This window comes from Phyllobates terribilis, unplaced genomic scaffold (assembly GCF_046119375.1).
Source record: "Phyllobates terribilis strain yellow unplaced genomic scaffold, ASM4611937v1 Scaffold_1__5_contigs__length_1240528914, whole genome shotgun sequence".
NCBI lineage: Eukaryota > Metazoa > Chordata > Amphibia > Anura > Dendrobatidae > Phyllobates > Phyllobates terribilis.
The window spans coordinates 306159247-306172510 of NW_027362761.1; the positions used below are offsets into that span (position 1 = coordinate 306159247).

At 40.9% G+C, this 13264-nt stretch overlaps 1 protein-coding gene across 2 annotated transcripts in view; it reads left to right on the forward strand.

Moving 5' to 3' along the window:
• The first annotated feature begins 1182 nt into the window (after nucleotides 1–1182).
• SFI1 (SFI1 centrin binding protein) overlaps nucleotides 1183–13264 on the forward strand; it is a 73275-nt gene continuing 61193 nt past the window's right edge. The window contains exons 1-8 of one of the 2 annotated variants that reach the window (XM_073673794.1): nucleotides 1183–1315; nucleotides 1392–1556; nucleotides 3589–3660; nucleotides 4970–5080; nucleotides 6508–6602; nucleotides 12008–12125; nucleotides 12216–12318; nucleotides 12635–12791. In XM_073673794.1, the coding sequence (XP_073529895.1) occupies nucleotides 1293–1315; nucleotides 1392–1556; nucleotides 3589–3660; nucleotides 4970–5080; nucleotides 6508–6602; nucleotides 12008–12125; nucleotides 12216–12318; nucleotides 12635–12791 (844 nt within the window). In that variant the 5' untranslated portion in view covers nucleotides 1183–1292. The remainder of the gene's footprint in view (nucleotides 1316–1391; nucleotides 1557–3588; nucleotides 3661–4969; nucleotides 5081–6507; nucleotides 6603–12007; nucleotides 12126–12215; nucleotides 12319–12634; nucleotides 12792–13264) is intronic. The other variant, XM_073673802.1, reaches the window with a different exon arrangement.

Genomic DNA, 13264 nt, shown 5'->3' on the forward strand with positions numbered 1-13264 from the left:
TGACAGTAATGATGCTGACGGGGTCACTGACAGTAATGATGCCGCCAGGGTCACTGACAGTAATGATGCTGACGGGTCACTGACAGTAATGATGCTGATGGGGTCACTGACAGTAATGATGCCGCCGACGGGGTCACTGACAGTAATGATGCCGCCGACGGGGTCACTGACAGTAATAAGGCAGACGAAGTATGGTGTGCTCTATTGTACATCATTTTTGGCCATATACGCCTATTGGAGGTGGGCAGTAAGACAATATTCATGGATGTATTTCAATTATTAATATAGTAAACTGTATTTGACCTTTTATTATTTATTAAGTTGTTCATGTAAAAAACTGATGCCATAAAGATGAACAAAACAGTCATATGATTATAGACCGATAAAAATACAGAGAAAAAAAATCTTTTGTTTTGCTGAAAAGCTTCAATCAAAACCCCAGAATTGCCATCTTCTGTCATTACACTTAGAAAGAAAAATACAATAAAATTCAATCAAAACATCGTATGTACCCCAAAATGGCACCAATAAAAACATCTGCTTGGCAGGTAAAAAACAAGCCCTCACCCGGCTCCATGGATGGAAAAATAAAGTTCAGTGTCTCAGAAAACATTTTTTTTTTTTTAGAATTTTTTTCACCACTAAAATTGCAAAAAAACTGGACATTATACCTGTACAGATGAGGAGAATTAATGTTGCCAGATAATTTTTACCGTACAATGAATGATGTAAAAACAAAATCCAAAAAAATATTGTTTTTCACAATTTTGTGGCATTTGAAATTCACATCAAATGGTTAAATCCTATTTTCAGACACGTAAATAGAGATTCTGTGCCGAAATCTGTCAAAGTCTGTGCATGTGCCCATAGGCAGGTGGCAGCCATATAAACATGTCTGCAATGAGCTCCCCCTTGTGGTTGGTGCAGATATCCAGAATGTGAACATGTACATGTACTAAGCGCAGGACACACAACAGCCTAGGACACGGATACTACTCCCAAGATAACAGCTCTACTTAGCCCTTACCAAGATGATAATGCATCTTATGCAACAAGTAGGAACAGTATGAACAGGGCACGCTTTATTGCGGTGACAGTGGAGATTCCATCACGTTATTACAGCAGAGGAGGGTCCTGCTCATTCTGCCTGCACTGCGTGTCATACCGCCCGATGTCAGCAGATGGCGCTGTGCTGCATTCTGGAATCACAGGCGTCCTGTGGCTAAGACAACGAGCGGGAAGTGGAGCGCGGATGTGGCGGAGCCCGGAGCTGCCGTGACCCGAGCAGACGGATGGAGCGTCCGCTCAGAGACCGGTATGACGCCCTATAGAGGTGGTATGCGGAGACTGGTGTCGGCTCGCTGTCATTAAATATTGGTTGCTTCTTCTAGGCAGAAGCCACATAAGGCTGCCACAGCCAAACTGCCTGCCAAAGTCCCAGCTGTGGCCCTCAGGGGCCCTGCAAACATGAGGCCGGCTAAGAGCAGCCGACCAGGCCCTTACCGAGTGAACTACACCTGGAACCGAGGCGGGAGGCTGAAGGAGCTGCGCATCAGGTACGCCGGCACTTACAGCGGAGGGGGACTACAAGTCCCAGCATGCACCGACTGCTTGTGACAGACAGGGCATCCTGGGAGTTGTAGTTTCACAACAGCTGGAGTGCTGATCCCCACTGTACAGCATCTGTCCTTGTGTAGGATAAATGGGCGCCTAAGCAGAATGTGAACAGCGCCTTAAAGAGGTGTTTGTTTTCCCAAATCGAGCTAAAAAAGTTATTCCCAACGTAAACTGAGGGGGTCTCTTGATTGGGATCCCCCTTGGGTGTCTTTTGGCTGCCGTATAAGCAGATCTAACAGCCGTGTGTCGCCCTGATGCTAGTGGCTGAGTGTTCGGTGCTTTCTAGTTTTGCTGTGTCCGGGGTCACAGCTGTGCCGGAGGCTTCATTGCCTGTTCCCTCAAATTAGAAAAAAACACTCCATGCAGCGGTGTTTTGTATCACAAAAATGGACAGTTTGGTGGAAATCAGTGGGGTCTGTCAGATGCGTTACTGATGCATCCAGCACTGCGTTGTAGTTGTCTTAATCACAATATAGATGTGAATAGAGCTTAAAGGGAACCTTTATCCTCCAAAAGCAGAAATATACCTACAGATATAGTGGTAATCTGCATTAAATAGCGTTTACATCGTGTCTGGCTGCCTACTGCAGCTGCGGCGGCGGGGAAAATGGAGTTCTTCCAGTCATCGGGGCGATGCAGGGGTTGTTATACAGTAGACACCGCTCTGTGACTGCAGCTGCGATCACTCCTCTGCAGATTGATTGACAGCCTGCTTTGCAAACTTACACTGCACACTCACTGCAGAGCAGGCTAGCACTCAATGTGCTGGGGAATGATTACGGAGCGCTCACTCAAGTAGTGACCGTTGACTCCCCGATGACTGGAAGTGAGCGACTGCAGAGAACATATAACTCCATTTTCTCCCTGCAGCTGCTGCTCCAGTATGTCTGCCAGACATGATTTATACACAATTTACCTGCAGATTATTACTAGATCTGCAGGTAAATAGCGGTATTTGGATCCCACACTATTCATCGCTCAGCTGTTTTCACCTCTGAATGTGGTGAACGGAGCCAAAACAGCATGGCCTTGTTCACTATATAGCAGCCTCAAGTGAGAACTGCAGCTCAGCTTTTATTTACTTGGCAATGGCTGAAAATTGTGTCTCAGCTTCTATTCAAGTGAATGAGAACTTAGAATTCCCAGCAGCAGATGCTGCACCGTGTACTCAACTCTTTTGTTTCAGCTCCGTCCAACATTTACTTCCAGAGCTGTAAACTGCAGACTGATGCTAGGTGTCGGACAGGCCCACCGTCAGCACCCGGGCAAGTGCCGGGGCCCTCAGCAGGCGGGGGGGGCCCACTCACGGTCAGGCACCTTGGCACGCTATGGGACCCTACTCTTTAGGGTTTCATATAAATTACTGCGTGATTTTATATATTTCTTTTTGTGACTGGAAAATAGAAAAAATTATTTTTGGGATTATTTTTGTTCATTGTTCACTTTTCACTCCTAGTAACTTGATGGATTAATTCTTCAGGTTAGTATGGTCATATTCACTATGACAAGTCACTGGCAGAACCCAGCAGCTCAGCTATACTGGGCAGACACATGATCGCTGAATCCAATAAAGTCATTGGCATTACCGATTCTTCTCTATCTGTGAAAAAATCGAATAGCACTCGTACGTGAAATACTGACGTGCGAATGAGCCCTTATGTAGCTACAGATACAGAAAAAGTGCTAAACTGCTTTTGTCTTCACCTTATGGTTCTCTGCTGTCTCTGACACAGCCTGATGCTGCTAGATTGCAGGAGCAATAAGGCAGTGATGTCAGAAGGGGTTGGTGCAGTTTCTGGACCCCCACCACATGTTGGGAATTGGTTAAATTAAAAGGACAGCCACTTGCCTGGAAGAAGCTGTGATTCTAAATAGAAATTTTCACTATCTGTCTGCTTGGAAGGCTATATTACTCAAAAGAAAGAAGTGTACTTATTACAATTGTCTAACCAAATACTTCATTATCTGTAGGCATCTGGCCCGAAAGTTCCTATACCTCTGGATAAGGAAAACTTTTGGAAGGGTCCTTCCATCCACTGCAAGGTAAAGTTACTAAAGCTTTTTAGTCTGTCCAGACAAGGTATATAGTGCATGTTCACGAAAATCCTCTACAGGTAACACAAACGGCTGGTAAACTACCTTTGTTAAATATACTGTAACTTCTGCAACCAGTGTTTAAGCATTGCCACATATTATAGGTTCTGGAAGTGTTTTTCAACCCCATCACATTTTTTTTTCCAAAATATTTGAGAATGATATGAAATGTGTTTCCTATTACAGTGGGCTTTGTGTGTAAGGCTATGTTCGTACACTGCAGAATGAACACTTATTTATAGTTAGGAAAATGTTCATGCCAAAAAAGTTAATTTCACTGTAAGTGGGTATTCGTCATTTTAATTTACACTTTTCAGTTTGTGATATTTTATCTTTTAGTTTCTGCTGGATATGAACATAGCTTCAAAACCTGTAGTCATAGGGTAATGCTGTTGTCTGTAAAGACCAAACTGATCAATCTATTGTCTACTAATGTATATTAAAAATAGAATTATTCAGCGGATATACTTTTTTGTTTTCACTTCATATAGATTAGGAATGTTGCCAACTCTGTTTAACTATATTACCAGTAAAAGCTACGGTCAACTTTGCACTGAATGTTTTATTGTTTTTGTTTTTTAAAAGAACAATTTCTGTATAATATATATTCTAGATATCCAGTTGGTCTGCAAAATCTTACCCAAATCTGTTAGATCTCTGCTCCTGGCTCTGATGTCTCTCTCTCTGCACTCCCCATCACTTCTCTCAGTGTTAAAGATAGCAGCAGTTAGCAAAAATAAAGGTTGAACATGATAAAGAAGGAGGAGTGAAGTGTGGGGGGAGCATTCAAATGATTAGGGAGGGTAGCTTATTCATATTGTAGACAAGGAGGAAAGCACATTATGGTTCATGAACTAACGACTGCAAATCACTGTAGGAATGAAGCTGTGTTTATTCAGGAGAACTTAGTGAAGAAAGCAGAACCCTGGACACAAAGACCTCACGTTCAGCATGTATTACTGGGAGGAAAGCTCCGACAAAATTAAAGTGTAAAATTAGAAGCGTGCTGCAAAGTGAATGTATAGGGAGGAGAGTTCTGAAAGTGAACAAAGGAATAAAGAATACAGACTGAAACTTAGTGCTCTTTTTTAACTACAGGTAGCGACTAATATATGCAAGACATGTATTTTTTTTCTACTTTAAAGGCATCCATAGCTTTTAAGCCAAATAATATTCAGTAGGATTTTATTTAGCAAACTATTACTAACGTGTTGTCTTTTTTTTTTTTTTTTTTAATTAATGCAAACATATTCTATAGACGACATTATTCCTTTCAACTACTACATTACTGCTTTTCTCAGTGGAAGGAGGAGTGGTGGACATTGTGTAAGGAGTGGAGACTTAATGTGCGAGCTGAATGCCATTACAGGTAAATGGAAGGATGAATGGAAAATTTGAATACAATCATTACATATAATGGATGTGTTTTACCATGAGGTTGATCTTCCCGCAGTGTTTTTTCTGGCTACTTTTTAAGGGGAGCTAGTGATATATTAAATTTTCATTCCATATTTCTTCTTCAGCAACGTTGTTAAATGTATTTTTTATTAGCAACACAATATAAATCACATCTATAGTGCTAGTGAGGCAAAAGAGTTATCAATATATTATTTAATTTATCCTTAAATGGGTTGTCCCAGAGTACATTTGAATTAATAGATCTTGGAATAAAAATAAATTCCATGATTGGATGTGTTAAAAAAATGTTCCTGTGCTGAGACAATCTTATAAATGTGCCCCTGCTGTGTGCTGGGTAATGCAGGAACATGGTGTGATCATGCCGCATCTCTTTGGTACAGGAGGAAGCAAAAGAGTATACCGACATTACAGCCGGGATATTTTCCTACCTGTTTAAAAACAATGTTTCACCTCACAGAAAGAATCAGTTGTGATCCCCTGCTGTGCTGTCTGTATACTCTTTTGCTTCCTCCCCTGCCCAGGAGATGTGGTATGATCAGACCATGTTCCTGTACGGTCAGACACAGCCATTACCCAGCACACAGCAGGGGAACATTTATAAGATTATCTCAGCACAGATAAATTTTTTTCAACACATCCAAATGTGGAACTTATTTTTGTTCCAAGATTTATTGATTAAAATGAACTTTATTTGTGGGGAAAACCCCTTTATAGGAGTATTCACATATCGTACTTTTATGGCATATTAACATGATATGCCCCAAATTTATAGTAGATGTCAGTTTCACAGAATATGGAATAAATATACAGTAGTTGCAGGTCACTCAAATGGCACCTGTATCTATTTGGGGAACAGGACCCTGGCATATGCTGCTGTCAGTGAAGAGGCCGTTTGTATTGGAAATCTGATTACATGTCCACTGCCACTGACCGCAGCACGTGGCAGGACCCTGTTCCCCAAAATAGATACACGTCCCATTTGTGTTACCTACCACTACTGTACATTTATTCCATATTCTGTGAATACTCCTTTAAATTTGTAATGTATGTTGTATGGCATCAAATGGGGTCCTCCAATACAGCTCTGGTGCCAAAGGTAATTTAGAATTCTGCGTTCAACTGCACAAGCAAGCGGCTCTGGCATTTAGCTACCGTAATCTCCGTAAGTCCGGCTGCTTTATCTGGGGAAACTTCTGGACTTGCACGTTACTTTTGGTTATCACTTCAAAGTTTATATCGCACTGCAGAAGTTTGGGTTTGGCCTCATACTGATGTGATGTACTTCTGTGTATGTTTTCTTGTTATGTCTTATTCTTCTAACCACATGATAACCTTTCTGGAGCAATGTACATGTGAAATTGCTTGTGAATCCTCTAGGTACACTCACTACACGGTGTATTTCAAGGCATGGAGGAGCTTTGTGATTGCACAGAAGCAAAAGAAACAAAAGCATCTTATTGCCGACCAGTTTGGTAAGTATCCCACAAAGACTTTGTGTAAAATCAGTAGTGACAGGGAGAAAAAGAAACATGCCTACTAACTTCCAGAAAAAATGCCTCTCTGATCCATTTAATTGAATGGAAATGAACAGTATCATCACACAGCCTTACGTGTGACGCTGCTTCAGAAAGAAAAATAACAGCACCACCTATTTCTAAATTCTGAGAAACTCATGTTAACACCTAGAATCTTACAAAGAATACAGAAAGCTAGGTGTACAATTTAGGTACAACAGGCACTTGAAGTCCGGGAGCAGCATGAAATTAAATGTTCTCTCCTTGATTTGTGTGTGGGGAGGGGGCTGTATGTGGCGTGAAGAAAGATAAAAGGAAATCTTTTTAGGGTATGAGCCCATGATCCGGAGCCTCCTGGGGCCCCGTCGCTATGAACAGCAGCGCAGCTTCCGCCCTCATTATGCAAATAACGGGCGCAATTTTTTTTTTTTTCACATGCGGACTTTTCTTATAGATGTTAGTCTATGGGGAAAGTCCACATGCGGACACGCAAGAGAAATTGACATGCCGCGGGTCTGAAAGACGCGCTGCATGTCAATATCCGCGGGTGATTCGAAGGTGCACAGAGACGCATGGTTGACATGGGATTTCTAGAAATCCATCCACTATGCTGTATCATCTGGACGCTGCGGGTTTGACGCTGCATAACACGCAGCATCAAACCCGCAGCGGCTCCTGACCGTGGGCACACAGCCTAAATGTTTACTCCCCATAGCAATTGGATAAGATCTGTGCTCTCTAATCATTACTAAAGATTATGAACATGCTATTTTATCCTTAGATGCCACTAAGGCTTTTCATAGTGTGGAGTGGGGTTACATTTGGGCGGTGCTAAAGAAACTGTGGTTTGGCCTTAACTTCATTAAATGGGTTATGCTACTATAAAGAGCTCCAACTGCTAAAATAAGAGTGAATGGAGATTACTGCGAATCTAGAGCTATACAGGGGAACGAGACAGGGCTGCCCATTGTCTCCTCTACTTTTTGCCCTGGCAATTGTGCCCCTAGCCTGTATGATTGGACAACACCCCGGGCTGGAGGGTTTTAAATATGGGAATAAAGAAGAAAGGGTCGCTCTCTATGTGGATGACCTTTTATTATTTGTTGACAAGATGACCAATTCACTTCCAATTATAATGGAAGTGATGAAGACTTTTGGAACTTTCTCAGGACTGGCTATAAATTGGTCAAAGTCTGCTTTGTTGCCTTTGAAGATGATTGATACCCCTGGGACAGATAGTTTCTTAAATGTTCCAGTAGTTTCAAAAATTCAAATATCTAGGAATTTGTTACCAAAGAGACAAAAGACTATATCCCTTTGAATCTTTGTCCAATGATAACTAGATCCAGACGTAAAGTGAGCACTTGGGGGAAATTGCCATTATTAGCTTTGGGGTGGTCAAACCTTATTAAAATGTGCCTTATGCCTAGCATTCTTTATGTACTACTTAATTCAGCTACCTGGATTCCTAAATACTGATTTAGAAAGATACACCATATTTTCAAGAATTTGGTTTGAAGTAGAGGAATACCTAGGATAAAGCTGGAAAAGTTGCAGCTGCCTAAAAACCTGGGGCGATTAGCATTACCACACACCTGGGGATACGTTCTAGCCGCTCAGTTTCAGCATTTTAGAGGTTGGGCTCTGGATGGGATCGAAGAGGCAGGGGATCCTTGTACTAAAATTTCTGGGTGGGGGTGGAAAAATATTAAGATTTGAGATTCCTCAGTGGTTGATACCTTTTATTATCAAAATGGGTGAGGGTGGAAATCCGATAGATATTCTAGAGTCAATTCTAAGGGTTTTCCTACTCCAACTCTTATTCATAAAATTTGGTGGTCCTGTAAGAAGTGGTTGGGAAATGGACAATACTCGAAATATACTCCTATTTGGAATAACCCTTGTTTAGGGGAAATGCAATGTTTGGAAGGTTTTGGGAAATGGAAAAGGAAGGGAGTGAAGTACTTGCATCAATTATACGTGGAAGGACACTTCTGTTCATTTGAACATTTAAAACTAACTTTAAATTTGGGGATTCCTGAATTTTTCTGATATTTACAATTATGGCATGTTGTAAGAGCCCAAGAATCTCTCAGATTTGACCATTTTGCTTAATGGGTTAATGGACTTGGTGGCCTTATCTCTCTTATGTATAATTCTTTGTTATTAAAGATCCTGTGAGACCCTATGGCTTTAATTAAACCTAAATGGGAGAGATATGTGTGACTAATTACTCAAGAGGAGTGGGAAGATATCCTGGAGTCACCAGGAAAAGTATCAATAAATACGACTCAAAGAAGATCTCAATTATTTCTTATACATAGAGTATTCAGAACCCCTAAAATATTATATAGGATGTGCCTTAGGACAGATGATTGTTGCTGGGAAGGTGGGGCAGACTTAGTCCATATGTTTTTGTCCTGCACCCATTTGGCTGGGCTGTTTGAAGATGTGGGCAGGCTGAGCTCGGAGGTTTTTAACATTCATAGTTCTCTTGATTCCAAGGTGTGTGTGCTGGGTTATATGGAGGAGATTAGAAGTTCACCCTCTGGACAATTGGCTATAGCAAAAATTTTGTATCAAACCAGAAAAACTATAGCTAGGCATTGGCTGGCAAATACTGTCCTTCTTGCCTGTGAGCGGCGCTACTGCAGACCGCTCACAGGCATCACGTGACCCCCGGCTGCAGCCTCCTCTGATGTGTCACATCAGGTGTGACATCAGTGACGCGGTCCCCGCGCTTTCCCGATGAATGAGGAGAGGGAAAGCGCGCGGTGGATGCCGGGTGTGACGCACGGGGTAACCCCGCCCACAACCCAGCATCCACCATGGAACGCAGAATTTAGTCACCCCCAGCTGCAGCCGGAACTTAACGTGACATCAGTGGATGTCAAAGCCGGCTGCATTAGGTGGTCACGTGGTGCCTGTGAGTGGCGTGCTTTAGCGCCGCTCACAGGCAAGAAGGACAAAGAAGAGGTATTTACAAAAACCCTTATCTTTTTTTTTTAACAATAAATTTTTATTAAAGCTTTTCAACATAACAAAGAAAAAGGACATCAGGTACAGCACATACGATATTTAGTGTACAATACAGCATTTGAGAGCAAATAGCAAGGAACTTCTAGTGTCATGAACCTGGGGAATAGAAGAGGAAGAGCAGCAGGATATAAGCCAACCTCTCATTAGGGGGCGGGGAAGGGATGAGGGGACAAACAGGGAGGGGTATATTCTCCAAAGTAGATACCGTCAAGGATCGTACACAGAAAGGGAACTAAATCTAGTTTCCACAGAAAAACAACGTATGGTATAACGGTAACAATGAACATATTATACCTAAGATTTTTGGCCATGAAAAAGTGCTTTAACTTCTGGCCATGCGCACCACCGTTGTTGGGTCCTATCTTTTTTTGAAGTGTCCCATGACAGAATCTTTTCATAAGAATTATATGAGTCGACTCTCCACCAGATGTCATCCATTGATGGAGCAGAGTGGGATTTCCACTTGGAGGCAAGAGCTTGTCTGGCTGCAGTTAATACAAAAGAACAGAGCCATCTGTTCTTGTACGGGAGGTCAGTAATGCCTATGTTCAGTAAAGCTAATGCAGGATTCATTGGGACGTCACTTCCAGCACAGGCAGACAACATCCCAAATATTTCCCTCCAAAAGCTATTTAGTTTAGAACATGACCACCAAGAATGCAAGAGTGTACCTATTTCTCCACATTTTTCCAACATAGAGGAGATGTTCCCTGGGATAGATGAGCTATACGGTTTGGGGGTAGATACCAACGGAGTTGAATTTTTTTTGCAATTTCTAGGTGGTTTATGCATGACGAACTTTTAAGGGGCCAAGATAAGGCCAATTGCCATTGGTCATGAGTTACCGAAGTGCCCAAATCTGATTCCCATTTAGTCATGTACGGGAGCTTAGTGTTATCAGGTGGAGAATTGAGAAAATTATATGCTACCGAGACACCCCTGGAGAATCCCTTCTTGCCCACAAAAAAGTGTTGTATTGTGGATGGAGCCAGCCGTGACACAATTGCTGGAGAAGAGGATAGGAAACTCTTTAGTTGAACATAGGAAAAGTGAAGGTTACCAGGGAGTTGATACATGGAGGATAGTTCGTCAAACGTTTTGATAGAACTAGCTGAAAACATAGACTGCAAATTAGGAATGCCGTAATCTTCCCAACGGTGAAATTGGGAGAACGGGACCACCAGATCAACGCTCCTAAGCGAGATATATTTCAACGGAATGTGTAGAATTTTTTAAAAAATCGGCTCTCTCCACATTTTAAGAGCATGTGTCATTGTAGGAAGTGAGCAAGATTGAGACCTCGGGAGACAAAAACCCTTATCTGAAGAGGGTAAATACATTTGGGGACATTTGGGCCATAGTAAAATGTGATGGACATCTTCTATAATAGAAGAGGTAGTGAGCTGTTTGAATAACACTATTCTGTTGGGAAAAAAGGGTTTATATCAAAAGGGGGGCTATTGCTAAATTTGGGAAACATTGGGGGGATTGGATTAAATTCCCAATGGTAGTGTCTGAACAGCTGGCCAGAGACGTTATTTTCAATACATTGTCCTTTAATAGTTGTATACTATGTCAGACAAAATAAATTTCGCTGTTTTTGATATGTATGTGATCTATGTACATATAAAATCGATTTTTGTTCCATCTTAAAAAAATTCATAACTTCACAAGGTTCAAGCTGACAAAGAACATTGAGCGTTTGAAACGCGTTGCTATTTGTGTGAATTTTTTCACTTGAATCTTGTGGAATTCTGAATTTTTTAAGATGGAACAATAAAAATTGATTTCATGGAGCTGGATTCCTTCTCCTTTTCCTGTGATTTCCACACGTTTGACCACACAATTTCTGGGCTTCAGCACTCCAAGAGCCGCTGTGGATGAGCTATTTTTTTCTTTTTATATTATGTACAGTTGTGCTCAAAAGTTTACATACCCTGGCAGAATTTTTCCTTTCTTGGCCTTGTTTCATAGAATATGAATGATAACAAAAAACTTTTTCTCCACTCATGGTTATTGGTTGGGTGAAGCCATTTATTGTCAAACTACGGTGTTTTCTCTTTTTAAATCTTTATGACAACCAAAAACATCCAAATGACGCTGATCAAAAGTTCACATACAGTAGGTAGTTAACCTGTGTGCCAGGCAGTGTTGCCCACTACTTTATAGCTTTATGTTGACATTCTTAGTGGTACATTTCTTACTCTATTTGTAATTTTGTTTTTTAATGTGTATATGCCAAAATAGGTATTCTATAGTCTTCTGACAAGTCAGTAAAACCAGATTCACCATTATTTAACCTTTCTATTTTATCCCTCGTGCAGCCCAGAAGCGTATTATGTGCCTTGCGTTGCATCACTGGGTAATATATATCCAAATGCGTAGGACAAAAAATCACATGAGATCTACAGCTCTGGAGGTCAGAGAATACAGGTTAATGTGGTAAGAGGATATTAAATGAATATCTTACATGTTTTATTATTTGTAGATTTTTATAACTTTATGGTTTATAGGCTTTCTAAACTGTTTTAGTAATACTTGGCATGTTTGGATGAAGCGGATACAAGAGAGGAAAATAAATCATCGGCTAGAAAAACAGGCTTTAAATCACTGGGCTTTGAGTCTCCAGATGAGGGTATGTATGGCAGAGCTTGTACCATCTTTACATATAGACCATTTTTCACATATAGGGGGTTACACACCTACGTGCATGGGAACTTATTTTATCCTGTTACTTAAAGCCTTAAAAGTGTTTGACTCTTTCACTAGAGAAATATCTTGTTTGCCTTTGTATTTGTGTATGCTGTAAAATAAAAAGTAGTTACAGGACCAACTTTGCTGATCATAGTGTGATAGCATATGTTCTGCCTTATATTAAAACTGTAAGATATTTTACTTGTACTTTCCCAACCTCATTCGAGTCATGGTCATATTATGTTTTTTTTTTATAGGCTTGGCTTCAATGGAAAGAGATGCATTTACTTATTGAGGAAGACAAGGTGAAAGAGGAGAAGGCAATTAGACATAATCGGCTCTGTAAACTGCAGGCAGCGGTCCGAGCTTGGCTACTGTACCTGCATTATCGTCAGCAAAAAAAACGGCAGCATGGTAAGAATGGCCACAATGTCATCTGTTTAGTTGCTTTATTTTTCTTAAAGCGGTTCTCTGGGAATAGATTAAAAAAAATAACTAAAAGAAATGTCATCTCAGAAATTAATTCCTTAATACTTTTAATTAGCAAATTATATTTTCTTTTAGTTATTTAGCTTGTTCTCGTACAGAAGAATCCATGTTTTGAAGCAAACATTTGTCTAACTTAACAAGGGCCATTTACCAAATTTTTCAGGTTGAGCTTGACACATGACATAATAGTGGCTGCAAAATTGAATCGAACTTTTTTTGATTCCTCTTAATTTCGCCTCTTTGTTGAGAAATCATTTCCAATCAAAGTATTGGCACCTAATGAGTTAACTTTAGTTAAGTCCAAGTAGGTGTTATCAGATAGTTTTCACTGGGGGAGTGTACTTCTGCCTCCTGTATGACACTGACCAATCATGTGCAGGCGAAAACAGAAGTGCATA